Source organism: Oncorhynchus nerka, linkage group LG9b, assembly GCF_034236695.1.
Source record: "Oncorhynchus nerka isolate Pitt River linkage group LG9b, Oner_Uvic_2.0, whole genome shotgun sequence".
Classification (NCBI taxonomy): domain Eukaryota; kingdom Metazoa; phylum Chordata; class Actinopteri; order Salmoniformes; family Salmonidae; genus Oncorhynchus; species Oncorhynchus nerka.
The window spans coordinates 14,349,365-14,363,876 of record NC_088424.1 but is presented as its reverse complement, the minus strand read 5'-3'; the positions used below and the strand labels follow the sequence as shown (position 1 = coordinate 14,363,876).

The 14,512-nt window shown below is 47.2% G+C and overlaps 1 protein-coding gene across 1 annotated transcript in view; it reads left to right on the top strand.

Annotated features, from left to right (window-relative positions):
• LOC115114315 (chromodomain-helicase-DNA-binding protein 7) overlaps positions 1-14,512 on the top strand; it is an 82,744-nt gene that overhangs the window by 61,196 nt on the left and 7,036 nt on the right. The window contains 10 exon segments of the mRNA XM_029642446.2: positions 87-176; positions 829-932; positions 2,531-2,660; positions 2,990-3,108; positions 3,399-3,747; positions 4,081-4,289; positions 4,454-5,350; positions 5,750-5,901; positions 10,694-10,927; positions 13,943-14,110. Coding sequence (XP_029498306.2) covers positions 87-176; positions 829-932; positions 2,531-2,660; positions 2,990-3,108; positions 3,399-3,747; positions 4,081-4,289; positions 4,454-5,350; positions 5,750-5,901; positions 10,694-10,927; positions 13,943-14,110 — 2,452 coding nt within the window.

The window sequence follows — 14,512 nt, the reverse complement described above, 5'->3', positions numbered from 1 at the left end:
CGCACGGGACCAGAGTTTCACTTTTATTACCCTCCCCCTCTCTTCCCTTTTCTTTCTTTCCTATTTCTGTCTCCCTCCACACACAGAGTTCTCCTGAGGGTCCGTATGCTCTACTATCTGCGACAGGAAGTCATCGGTGACCAAGCCGACCGGATCCTAGAGGGAACAGACTCAAGGTTGGCATCCACTCCCTTCCGTCTCCTCCCTCCATCCCTTTATCTCTCACTCCAACACTCCCAAGCCCCTGCCTGCTTTATCTTCACACTCCCTCCCTCTCCCCTCGTTTCACCCCATCACCCAGATGTGCATGCATATATAATGCCGAAAACGTGCACACCATGTCAATGGCGTCTGAGGCTCTTCGCTGAATAGCTACAATGCTGTTATTGTGTGTGTGTGCATATATGTGCCAGTTATTGTGTATGTGTGTGCCTGTGTATAAGTGCCAGCTTGCCTGTGTGTGTGCCTGTATTGGATTAGGCCAGGCAGGCTGCTAGTGGTGATAGCGTTGCAGGCATCAGTGCAGGCTGCTAGTGGTGATAAGGTTAGGCCTGCTCTGCCTAGGTCTCCTTAGTGATGAGGGCTGCTTTCTAAATGGCACCCTATTTCCTATATAGTGCACTACTTTTGGCTCTGGTCGAGGCACGATGTAGGAAATACGGTTCCATTTGGGCCACAGTGGAGATGTTCCAGCAGCGTGGCTAATGACCATATTTCCTCCCAGATGCCTGGAGATGGGGCCTAATACGGACACGCGCTGATTTCTAGACCCTGTTAATTCATTTTCCCCTCGTTCTCTCTTCCTCTCCCCTTGGTCTGGGCCCACAGTGAAATGGATATCTGGATCCCTCAGCCTTTCCACGCCGAGGTCCCTGCCGATTGGTGGGACAGCGAGTCGGACAAATCGCTCCTCATCGGCGTCTTCAAACACGGTAAGCCCCACCCGTCCGGTACTCGCACACACATACGCACACCGCCCGAGTTCTGGCTGCTTCGGCTTGATTGGTGTTCCCATAGCGACCGCGGAGCACAGCTGGCTCAGTGAGACGTCAGGAGATTGATTGATGGCTATGTCCAGCAGCCCGAGAAGATGGGCTGTGTAGGTACGTGTGTGTGAGCACAGACTTGTTGCAGCTTCCATCTAGTCCCTGGTTATCCAGTGTTCTATCAACCACAGTTGGTTGATGCACTTTATCATGAGGTTAGTTCTCTTTTTATCTATGGGCTAGCTGGTTTAGATTTAACCACCTTTTTTTATAGTGTTACAGTGCAAAACAAGGTAACAAGCCAGAATTGTAACGATTTTAAGTGTCAATTGTATTGATGGTGATAAATATTCATATTAATTTGGGATAATTGTCATTATTCTCCATAATTGCCACCCTCTCTGATTCAATTATGGATCCGAGCTGTGCCTCAGCCCTGACGCGCACGCACGCACACACACACACTCTCACACACGGGTGCTCTCTCAAACACACATGGAAACAATAGAGCTAGCCTATAGTTTATCATAATCCTCATTCACTTGGGAGGCCGGGGGAGGAAGCTACTCTCTGCCTCTGTCACACACACACACACATGCATGCGCACACACACCAAACCCATCACACATGTCTGGTACACACACCGTACACACACTGTACACACTACAGGCACACACACTCTCCAGGGCTGTGAGAAGGAAGAGTGATGGCCTATAAACCCCCTCATGATTAGCGCTTGGCTCGGGGCGCAACAGCGGTTAGGAACAATGTGTCACCGCATAAATCCTAATTGAAATGTGATGTTCTGGTGGGGGCTTTGGGGAGTGGGGGGGGCAGGCTGAGGGGTGGAGGAGAAGGGGGGATAGTCTGGTCTGCAAACTGGCACGGTTGAGGGGGCTCCAGCCTGTGCCTCTTCCCCCCCGCCCCCCTCTGTCTCCCCCTCCTCCCACCCGCCGTGCTCAGTGGGATCTGCAGGCTCTAATCTGTTCTGCTTGGAAAGCTCCAACGGGCACTTTTCTCTCTCTGCTACACACACTTGGGCAAATACACACACATACTGACATAGGCACACACACACTTAGACACACAGATTTTCTTATACACATTAACACACACAGTCAGACGTGCGCTCACACAAGCTCCAACAGGCACTGCCCCCTGTCTGCATCTGGACCCTGGGGTCTGTCCTTCTGTTTTTGTTTTTCGCATCTCTATATATGGATGGCAGTTCGTTTTTAGGATGTGATTCTGAACTTCATGATGGGTTTTGTTTTAAACTCAATTTGGCTTCTCTTGCTTTTTGTTCAGTCTTTCAGGATTGATGCCACTTTGTATCATGATTAATGCCTAGGTGTATATGTATTTCCACTGTAAATTGTCAGTCAACGTCTGCTTTTTTCTAGGCCTGGTGCGTGTCGTTTCCCAGTCACAATGCAATCATCTCTCACCCACTCCCTCTCTCTTCACCGGATGTGGAAAGTAGAACTCTGTAATTCAACCTCTCTCTCCTTCTTTCTCAATCGCGCTCCCTCTCTCCATCCCAGGCTATGAGAAGTATAACTCTGTGCGCGCCGACCCTGCACTGTGTTTCTTGGAGCGGGTGGGCATGCCTGACGCCAAGGCCATCGCTGCAGAGCAGAGGGGGGCGGACATGATGGCAGATGGTCCGGAGGGGTAAGACACTCAGCCAAAATTCACCACCACCTCTTTCCCTTCTTCCTCCTCCTCTTTTTCTTATCAACCTCCTGTCCCCGTCACCCTCCAACTCATCTTCCTTCCTGTCTCTCCCTCCTATTTGTTTGTTTTTTGACCTGTCTTGGTCTCCCTCTCTCCACTCGATCTTCCTTTCCCTCCCTGACCTCCCATCTCCAATTTCCCTCAATATTCTCTTCCTGGCTGTCTCCCACTTTTTCCCTTGCTCCTTTGTTTGATTCTGTTTAAGTTTAAAACTAATTTCTCTTCTCTCTCTTCATCCCTCCATCCCTGGTTCTTTGTGTGTTCAGAGAGGATGAGGACCCAGAGTACAAGCCTCTCCGCATGCCCTTTAAAGATGAGATGGATGACTTCACTAACTCTCCCCTTGATGACAAAGAGGAAGCTATGGACGTTGAGAGTGGTGAATGTAAGTGGAGTGGCCATCTCTGCTTTCACATGATGTAGCACTATGTTGACCACAATTTTAGGATAAATTCAATAAAAAGCTTGACAGTGTGTTATTTACTAGCAGTCTGTCTGACGATGATTCACCATCCATCAATCCTTAGTTCAAAATATATATTTATTTTTATGTCAAACCACCAATGTAGGCACCCAAAGAAACCAAAGTTGCTTTTCAGAACCATCTCAACAGTATGCAGTCAAATGTATTTGTCCTAGTCCTAATATTCCACCCTTTTCTCCTCCCCCTCACAGCTAAACCAGGTGAGAATGGAGCAGGCAGCAGAGGGGCGGGTCGTCTGTACTGGCCGGCAGCTTCGGCCCTCACCGCTAGACTCCGCCGCCTCATCACTGCCTACCAGCGGACGCACAAACGTGAGCAGCTCCGCCAGGAGGCCATGGCCCGGCCCGACGGCCGCCGCCGCCGGCGGCCCCGAGAACAGCTACTCTCCATGGTCACAGATGGTGGAGGGGCCTACGTGCATGAGGGCGGAGCCTTCATGGCAGAGGGCAGTCCTTATATGGCCAAGGGCGGAGCGTTCATTCCCGAGGCAACGGCTCTCCTGGCGGAAGGAGGGGCCTTCTTCAAAGAGAGGCGTCAAAGGTATAGAAACATGAATAGTTTTATTGATTAATTAGATGTTTTCGAGGCACACTTCCGTTCAGATTTCTTAGGATATGTTATACACCATAAACAATATGTATATAATAAACATTTCAATTTGTTACCCGGCTGTATGGAAGGCAGTACAGTCAAGAGTTTCTTGAAGTTCGATCAACTTATTATTCTTTGGTGCTTGTTTGAGAAGTGCTACTTGTAACATGATGCATGTACTACAGTACCCATAATGCTCCAGTCTCCTAATCAATACACTACTCATACATTGCTTTCCGTCCCATTGATTGTTGGATTAACCCTTCCGTGTCTCGTCGTCAGGTGGACCAGGCGTGAGGAAGCGGACTTTTACCGCGTGGTGTCCACGTTTGGCGTGATCTATGACACGGCTCGTCAGCGCTTTGACTGGACCCAGTTCAGGGCCTTCGCGCGTCTGGACAAGAAGACTGACGAGAGCCTAGAGAAATACTACTTCTCCTTCGTGGCCATGTGCAAACGGGTGTGTCGCATGCAGGTCAAGACCGACACAGGTAAATGCCCTTACACATTTAATTACAGAGAGCTCTTGAACACAACTTCAGCCATACCTACATTTACTTAAGCTAAAGCAAAGGATCATTCCCTAGAAAGACTGACTAGATTAACAACTATTTTCCTCTCTCCTCACCCCCCCCTCCCTCTGTCTCTCTGGCAGAGCTCCCAGACCCCACCCTGATCATTGACCCCATCACGGAGGAGCGGGCATCACGCACCCTTTACCGCATCGAGCTGCTGCGCCGCATCCGCGAGCAGGTGTTGCCCCACCCCCTGCTGGGCGAGCGCTTGCGCCTCTGCCAGCCCAGCTCTGACCTGCCGGAGTGGTGGGACTGCGGCAGGCACGACCGCGACCTCCTCCTGGGTGCCTCCAAGCACGGCGTGAGCCGCACCGACTACCACATCCTCAACGACCCAGCCTTGGGCTTCCTTGAGGCCCACAGGAAGTTCACCAAGGGGGGATCGGCTGGGGCGCCTCAGCCGCCCCGCGATGGAGCTCCCTCTACTGCCTCTGAGCATGCTGTTGCTGAGAAACCCTCTCATGTCAAAGAGGAGGATGTGGAAGGCAAGGAGGTGAAAGAGGAAGGTGACAACGACCTTCCATGTACTAAAGCTGAGAAACCAGACGAGCAGGAAGGCAAGGAAGACGAGATGGAGGGAGAGAAGGAAGAGAAGGCTGCGTCTCCCAAGAAGGAGTTGAAGGACGAGAAAGCTAAGGAGGAGGGAGATGACCTAAAAGACGAGGAAGACCAAGAACTGAAGGAGGAGAAAATGGAGGTCAACGGTGATTCTGACGGAGAGTCTTCCAAGGAGGCCGGACCTGAGAAAGAAGACACTCCCAATGAGGACGTCGGGGACCAGGACAAGAATCCAGAATTCCAGGGGAAAACGGAGTCTTCCAAAGCATCGGAAGACCAGGAAATCAAGAAGGAGAAAGAAGGGAGTCCAGCCAAGTCTCCCAAATCTCCCAATCCAGTGGCTGAGAAAGGCCTCGAAGAGGAGGATGAGGAGAAGATGGATGAAGACGACAAGTCTGAGAAGTCGTCTCAAGCTGAAGGTATGTCTTACTCCCAACTCCATTGCTAAAAATATAGCTTTTCTCAAGGATAAATTCAATTTTAGGGTGTGAATTCATGCAAACTATCAACCGTGGGTCTGTGTAGAGGTCTATACTATAGACCGTTGGGTCATGCAAGTGCATGACTCAACTACTCTGTTGAAGCCAGCCCCAACACAGTAAGTGGCTGTGTGTAGTTGGTCTGCTTTAGCTGGCATTTAGAAACTACCATATGTCTGTATGTAGTCTATTTAAGCTTGCTGCTTAGTGTTGAATTGAAGATTCACTGTATGACCCTTCTCGTATACTGCTGTTGCTAATTTTGAGAAAGCACTACATGAAGCCATTTCTAGATTCTCTTGTGGCTGCAATTGACCAAGCGTTGTCGTCATTTTTCAGTTGGTGCCACCTCTGAGCAGAAGAACTTTGACGAGGAGAGCAATGCCTCACTGAGCACCACGGCCAGAGACGAGACTCGCGATGGGTTCTGCCCCGAGGATGGAGAACCCTCAGCCATCCAGAGAACCTTCTCCTTCTCTTTCTGGCCGAAGGTTTGTAGAACAAAGATGTACATTAATTCACAGATACATGCTCATATTCATTTAGTGGTGAAATATATACTGAACAAATAATTATATAAATGCAACATGTAAAGTGTTGGTCCCATGTTTCAAGAGCTGAAATAAAATATCCCAGAAATGTTCCATACTCACAAAAAGCTTATTCCTCTAAAATGTTGTGCACAAATTTGTTTACATTCCTGTTAGTGATCATTTTCTCCTTTGCTAAGATAATCCATCCACCTGACAGGTGTAGCATATCAAAAAGCTGATTAAACAGCATGATCAATTCACAGGTGCACTTTGTGCTGGGGACAAAAGGCCACTATAAAATGTGCAGTTTTGTAACAAAACACACTGTCACAGATGTCGCAAGTTTTGAGGGAGTGTGTAATTGTCCTGCTGGCTGCAGGAATCTCAACCAGCACTGTTGCCAGAGAAATTAATGTTCATTACCATAAGCTGCCTCCAACGTCATTTTAGAGAATTTGGCAGTACGTACACCTGACCTCTCAACCCAAGACCATGTGTAACCATGCCAGCCCAGGACTTCCACATCCGGCTTCTTCACTTGCGGGATCGTCTGAGACAAGCCACCCTGACAGCTGATGAAACTGGGTTTGCTCAACCAAAGAATTTCTGCACAAACTGTCAAACAGTCTCGGGGAATCTCATCTGTGTTCTTGTCATCCTCACCAGTGTCTTGACTTGACTCCAGTTCGGCGTCATAACTTAATTCAGTGGGCAAATTCTCACCTTCGATGGACGCTAGTACATTTACATTACATTTACATTTAAGTCATTTAGCAGACGCTCTTATCCAGAGCGACTTACAAATTGGTGCGTTCACCTTATGACATCCAGTGGAACTGCCACTTTACAATAGTGCATCTAAATCTTTTAAGGGGGGGGGTGAGAAGGATTACTTTATCCTATCCTAGGTATTCCTTAAAGAGGTGGGGTTTCAGGTGTCTCCGGAAGGTGGTGATTGACTCCGCTGTCCTGGCGTCGTGAGGGAGTTTGTTCCACCATTGGGGGGCCAGAGCAGCGAACAGTTTTGACTGGGCTGAGCGGGAACTGTACTTCCTCAGTGGTAGGGAGGCGAGCAGGCCAGAGGTGGATGAACGCAGTGCCCTTGTTTGGGTGTAGGGCCTGATCAGAGCCTGGAGGTACTGAGGTGCCGTTCCCCTCACAGCTCCGTAGGCAAGCACCATGGTCTTGTAGCGGATGCGAGCTTCAACTGGAAGCCAGTGGAGAGAGCGGAGGAGCGGGGTGACGTGAGAGAACTTGGGAAGGTGTGCTCTTCACATATTAATCCTCGTTTGAACTGTGCCAGGCAGATGGCAGACATTGAGTTTGGTGTTGTGTGGGCTAGCGGTTTGCTGATGTCAACTTTGTGAACAGTGTGTCCCATGAAGCCTGCTTCTTACCATCCAGCATCCCACTGCTGAGTTACCACTTAAGTTAAAGCAGGGTTGGTCCCTGGATGGGAGACCAGATGCTGCTCAGGGGCGGCAGGGTAGCCTAGTGGTTAGAGTGTTGGACTAGTAACAGAAAGGTTGCAAGTTCAAATCCCCGAGCTGACAAGGTACAAATCTGTCGTTCTGCCCCGGAACAGGCAGTTAACCCACTGTTCCTAGGCCGTCATTGAAAATAAGAATTTGTTCTTTACTGACTTGGCTAGTTAAATAAAGGTAAAATAAAAAAATATAAAAAAACCTAGAGGCATCACTACAGACCATGGTTCAATTCCAGGCTGTTTCACAACCAGCCGTGATTGGGAGTCCCATAGGGCGGCGCACAATTGGCCCAGCGTCGTTTGGGTTTGGCCAGGTTAGGCTGTAATTGTAAATAAGAATGTGTTAACTGACTTGCCTAGTTAAATAAAATTTCAAAAAATAAGGGGTAAATAACAAATGGTGGTGGTGGGGTTTGGTATGGGCAGGCATAAGCTACGTACAATGAACACAATATATTATCGATGGCAATTTGAATGCACAGATTTACCTTAATGAGATCTTGAGGCCCTGTTGTCGTGCTATTCATCCGCCACATCACCTCATGTTTCAGCATGGTAATGTATGACAAAAGGATCTGTACACAATTCCTGGAGGCTGAAAATGTCCCACTTCTGTCACGGCCTGCATATGCTCACCAGACATGTCTCCCATTGAGCTGTTTGGGATGGGATGCTCTGGATGAAAGTGTACGACAGCTTGTTCCATTTCCCGCCAATATTCAGCTTCGCACAGCCATTGAAGAGAAGTGGTCAACTCTATCTATGCGAAGGAGATGCCGCTCTGCATCAGGCGGTCACGCCTGATTAGGGTTGAATGACAAGAACCGGTTACCAAGGTTACCACTCCCTTTCACTGGTATAAATAACTGTGAAACTGGTCAATTGTAATAAATGATTTATATGAACAGCATGGCATTAATTGGAACTGTTAAATTGTGTGGTCCAAATCTGGCATCTCTACAGCCTCTGCATGATGACTCATCTCAGTATGGAGCGGCAGTTCACAATGCATGTAGACCTTTCATCTCATGGTAACTTTTTTTCTTGTGACCTATGCCACAGTAATATAAAGACTGAATGTGCGTCGAAGTTACCCATCTCCATCTGGCTTGTTTTTTAATTGCAAAGATTACTTTGTATTTTATTTTAACAGTTAAAACGGTTTATCACTCGAATATTGTTGCTTTGACTCCATTCAAATTGCATCCAAAATATAAATTTGTGCTATATATCAATCTAGATGTCGTAGCCAACCTCTTTCAGGTAATAAATTCAATGCCGTATTAGCCTTAGCTAATTAATGTCGGGTTATGCATAAGAATCTTCTTGCGCAACACGCAAGCACCTGTGCGCCACTGGCCTCTACTTAAAAAAACACTCCTTAGCTCTTGGAATCCCAGGAAAAGCTCATCTAGAATAACTTGCTTGACTTTTTTTTGTTGCTTTTATTCAGACCCGTAACATTCAATCTTCGAAGAGAATTGAAAGCCTTCTGAATCTAGTCATATATTATTCAAGGATAACATTAGAATTATGAAGATAAGGAAAACAAAACTTATTTCATTCAAATGTTGAAAATGACCCCTTTTTCCACATTTTGTTACGTTACAGCCTTATTCTAAAATTGATTAAATAAATATTTTTTCTCCGCAATCGACACACAATACCCCATAATAGGCACACACTATACAGTGGTTTGTGTGAGTATTCACCCCCCCTTGGAATTTTTCCTATTTTATTGCCTTACACCCTGGAATTAAAATTGATTTTTTTGGGGGGGGGTTTAAATCATTTGATTTACACAACATGCCTACCACTTTGAAGATGCAAAATATTTTTATTGTGAAACAAATAAGAAATGCAGAAATTACAGCTGTGAGTCTCTTGGGGTATGTCGCTATAAGCTTGGCACATCTTGCCACTGGTATTTTTGCCCATTCTTCAGGGCAAAACTGCTCCAGCTCCTTCAAGTTGGATAGGTTCTGCTGGTGTACAATAATCTTTAAGTCATACCACAGATTCTCAATTGGATTGAGGTCTGGGCTTTGACTAGGCCATTCCAAGACATTTAAATGTTTCACCTTAAACCACTCAAGTGTTGCTTTAGCAGTATGCTTAGGGTCATTGCCTTGCTGAAAGGTGAACCTCTGTCCCAGTCTAAAATCTCTGGAAGACTAAAATAGTTTAACCCTTTAAGAATTTCTAAGTATTTAGCACTATCCATCATTCCTGCAGTTTCCCAGTCCCTGCTGATGAAAATTATCCCCACAGCATGATGCTGCCACCACCATGCTTCACTGTGTGGATGGTGCTCTTGGGGTGAGGTGTTGGCTGTGTGCCAGACAGCTTTTTTCTGACCACTCTTCCATAAAGCCCAGCTCTGTGGAGTGTACGGCTTAGTGGTCCTATGGTCAGATACTCCTATCTCCTCTGGAGTTTTGCAGCTCTTTCAGTGTTATCTGTGGGGCATCTGATTAATGCCCTCCTTGCCTGATCTGTGAGTTTTGGTGGGTGGCCCTCCTTTGGCAGGTTTGTTGTGGTGCCATATTCCTTCCATTTTTTAAATAATGGATTTAATAGTGCTCTGTGGGATGTTCAGTTTCAGATATTTTTCTATGACCCAACTCTGATCTGTACTTCTCCACAACTTTGTCCCTGATTTGTTTGGAGAGCTCCTTGGTCTTCATGGTGCCACTTGCTTGGTGGTGCCCCTCGCTTAGTGGTGTTGCAGACTCTGGGGCCTTTCAGAACGTGTGTGTGTATATACATACATACACGCATGCATACATACATACATACTCAGATCATGTGCACACGTGGACTATATTTAACAAATTATGGGACTTCTGAAGGTAATTGGTTGCACCATATCTTATTTAGGGGCTTCATAGCAAAGGGGGTGAATTACATATGTATGCACCACTTTTCTGTTTTTTTATTTTATATTTTTAAACAAGTTATTTTTTTCCACTTCACCAAATTGGACTATTTTGTGTGTCCATTACATGAAAATACATTTAAATTACAGGTTGCAACAAAATATGAAAAACGCAGAGTGGGGTGAATACTTTTGCTAGGCACATACTATAAACAAAAGGTACTTGAACAGTTCAGTATTAAAGAAATAACACATCAGTTTACGTAAAGAAATAAAATGGAGAACTGGAGCGATAAGCCCTGTTCAAGTTGGACCCCACTCTATCATCAAAGTACTTCTCTAAGTTGTATTAATCCATTCCTCTGTGCGCCATTTTTACTTTCCAGGATCGCGTAATGATCAACCGCATGGACAACATCTGCGAGGCGGTCATCAAGGGCAAGTGGCCCGCAAACCGTCGTCAGTTCTTCGACATCCCGGGCCTGTTGCCTGGATACCCTGGCCCCGTGGCGTCAGAAAGCCCCCTGCAGAGGCGGGGCCTGGCCGAGCTGTCAATGGTGGCGGCTGCTCAGACGAGCTTCAGCGGCAGCGAGGACCTCACCCTCTCGCCACAGGTTAACGTAAGTAGTAAAACAAAAATATTTAAAAAATCAAGCGCCCACTCAACAGATTTAGTTTGTACATACCGGTTAACATAACATGCATCTCAGATGATTGGTCTTGGAAAATTAAATGTATTCATACAGGGTGAGGTCTGAAAATGAATATTCCCTTATTACTACATAATTTACTTCAATAACTTAATTTTACTTTCAAACCGGTGTCCCAATTTTCTACATTGATTTTCAATCTAATGTACACTGCTCAAAAAAATAAAGGGAACTAAAATAAAACATCCTAGATCTGAATGAATGAAATATTCTTATTAAATACTTTTTTCTTTACATAGTTGAATGTGCTGACAACAAAATCACACAAATTATCAATGGAAATCAAATTTATCTGGATTTGGAGTCACACTCAAAATTAAAGTGGAAAACCACACTACAGGCTGATCCAACTTTGATGTAATGTCCTTAAAACAAGTCAAAATGAGGCTCAGTAGTGTGTGTGGCCTCCACGTGCCTGTATGACCTCCCTACAACGCCTGGGCATGCTCCTGATGAGGTGGCGGATGGTCTCCTGAGGGATCTCCTGAGGGATCTCCTCCCAGACCTGAACTAAAGCATTCGCCAACTCCTGGACAGTTTGTGGTGCAACGTGGCGTTGGTGGATGGAGCGAGACATGTCCCAGATGTGCTCAATTGTATTCAGGTCTGGGGAACGGGTGGGCCAGTCCATAGCATCAATGCCTTCCTCTTGCAGGAACTGCTGACACACTCCAGCCACATGAGGTCTAGCATTGTCTTGCAGTAGGAGGAACCCAGGGCCAACCACACCAGCATATGGTCTCACAAGGGGTCTGAGGATCTCATATCGGTACCTAATGGCAGTCAGGCTACCTCTGGCGAGCACATGGAGGGCTGTGCAGCCCCCCCAAAGAAATGCCACTCCACACCATGACTGACCCACAGCCAAACCGGTCATGCTTGAGGATGTTGCAGGCAGCAGAACGTTCTCCACAGCGTCTCCAGACTCTGTCACGTCTGTCACATGTGCTCAGTGTGAACCTGCTTTCATCTGTGAAGAGCACAGGGCGCCAGTGGCGAATTTGCTAATCTTGGTGTTCTCTGGCAAATGCCAAACGTCCTGGGCTGTAAGCACAACCCCCACCTGTGGACGTCGGGCCCTCATACCACCCTCATGGAGTCTGTTTCTGACCGTTTGAGCAGACACATGCACATTTGTGGCCTGCTGGAGGTCATTTTGCAGGGCTCTGGCAGTGCTCCTCATTGCACAAAGGCGGAGGTAGCGGTCCTGCTGCTGGGTTGTTGCCCTCCTACAGCCTCCTCCACGTCTCCTGATGTACTGGCCTGTCTCCTGGTAGCGCCTCCATGCTCTGGACACTACGCTGACAGACACCGCAAACCTTCTTGCCACAGCTCGCATTGATGTGCCATCCTGGATGAGCTGCAGTACCTGAGCCACTTGTGTGGGTTGTAGACTCCGTCTCATGCTACCACTAGAGTGAAAGCACCGCCGGCATTCAAAAGTGACAAACATCAGCCAGGAAGCATAGGAACTGAGAAGTGGTCTGTGGTCACCACCTGTGAAATGTATTGTCAATCAGTGCTGCTTCCTAAGTGGACAGTTTGATTTCACAGAAGTGTGATTGACTTGGAGTTACATTGTGTTGTTTAAGTGTTCCCTTTATTTTTTTGAGCAGTGTATTTATAAAGCCCTTTTTACATCAGAAGATGTAAAGTGCTAAACAGAAACCCAGCCTAAAACCCCAAACAGCAAGCAATGCAGATGTAGAAGCACAGTGGCTAGGAATAACTCCCTAGGAAGGAACCTAGATGAACCAGGTTCCAAGGGGTGGCCAGTCCTCTTCTCTTCTGGCTGTGCCAGGTGGAGATTTATAAGAGTACATGGCCATTAAGGCCAGGTTGTTCTTCAAGATGTTCATAGATGACCTGCGGGGTCAAATAATAATCAGTGGGTGTAGAGGGTGCAACAGGTCAGTACCTCAGGAGTAAATGTCAGTTGGCTTTTCATAGCCGGTGAACAGGTCAGGGGTCCTAGCCGCAGCAGAACAGTTGAAACTGTTGCAGCAGCACGACCAAGTGGACTGGGGACAGCAAAGAGTCATCAGACAAGGTTGTCTGGAGGCATGATCTTAGGACTCAGGTTCTCCGGGAGGGGATAGAGAGAATTAGAGGGACCCTACTTAAATTAACACAGGACACCAGATAAGACAGGAGAATTACATCGGATATAAAACTGACCCTAGCCCCCCCGCCGGGCACATAGACTAATGCAGCATAGCTACTGGTGACTGAGACGGGGCCAACCAGGCAAGATATAACCCCACCCACTTTGCCAAAGCACAGCCCCCACACCACTAGAGGGATATCAACAGACTACCCATTTACTACACTGAGACAAGGCTGAGTATAAACCACAAAGATCTCCTCCACATAAGCCCGAGGGGGCGCAAAACCGGACAGGAAAATCACGTCTGTGACTCAACCCACTCAAGTGCCGCACCCCTCCTAGGGACGGCATGGAAGAGCACTAGTAAGCCAGTGACTCAGCCCCTGTAATAGGGTTTGAAGCAGAGAATCCCAGTGGAGGGGAAGCCGGTCAGGTAGAGACATCAAGGGCGGTTCGTCGCTCCAATGCCTTGTCTTTCACCTGGTCACCCCTGGGCCAGACTACACTCAATCATAGGACCTACTGAAGAGATGAGTCTTCAGTAAAGACTTAAAGGTTGAGACCGAGTCTGCGTCTCTCACATGGATAGGCAGACCATTCCATAAAAATGGAGCGCTATAGGAGAAAGCCCTGCCTCCTGCTGTTTGCTTAGAAATTCTAGGGACAATTAGGAGGCCTGCGTTTTGTGACCGTATGTGTAGGTATGTACGGCAAGACCAAATCGGAGAGATGGGAAGGTGCAAACCCATGTGATGCTTTGTAGGATAGCAGTAAAACCTTGAATTCTCGACCCTGTATTTCCCTCTCGCTCTGTAAAGGAGGATGCTCTGAGCATGTCGTTGCCAAAGCAGCGTCGCCGCAGGCGGAGGAAGGTGGAGATTGAGGCGGAGCGTGCCGCCAAACGAAGGAACCTGATGGATATGGTGGCTCAGCTCAGAGAGTCTCACCAACCTGAGTCCCAGAGCCAGGCCATGGACCTCACCAAGGTAGGGTCTTTAGAATTTTATGAATTAATTCTAAATTTAGAATTATCTATCACTTTTTACAACTGCATTGTATTTTTTTAAACTATACTTTTTGGTCAGAGTGGTGTCCTATGAATCAGGTTTGACGAGTTAGCGAGGTAACACTGGTCAACTCTTGAGTTCAACTCAGGATAACCAGTCGTACCAATGTATGTGGCTCACCTTTCAGTCAGGTAAATTTCTATGGCAATGAATCCTACAGAACTAACCTATTCCAGGGCTGGGTAACTCATGACTAACTCATTTATCCTGAATGAAGTGTCTGAGCAGTGAGTTGAGGACCAATTAAATACGGATTCCCTCCCTCTCACAAAGATTGTGCCATCCTCTTCGTTTGAGGAAGAAGACTGATTTTTTTTTTTT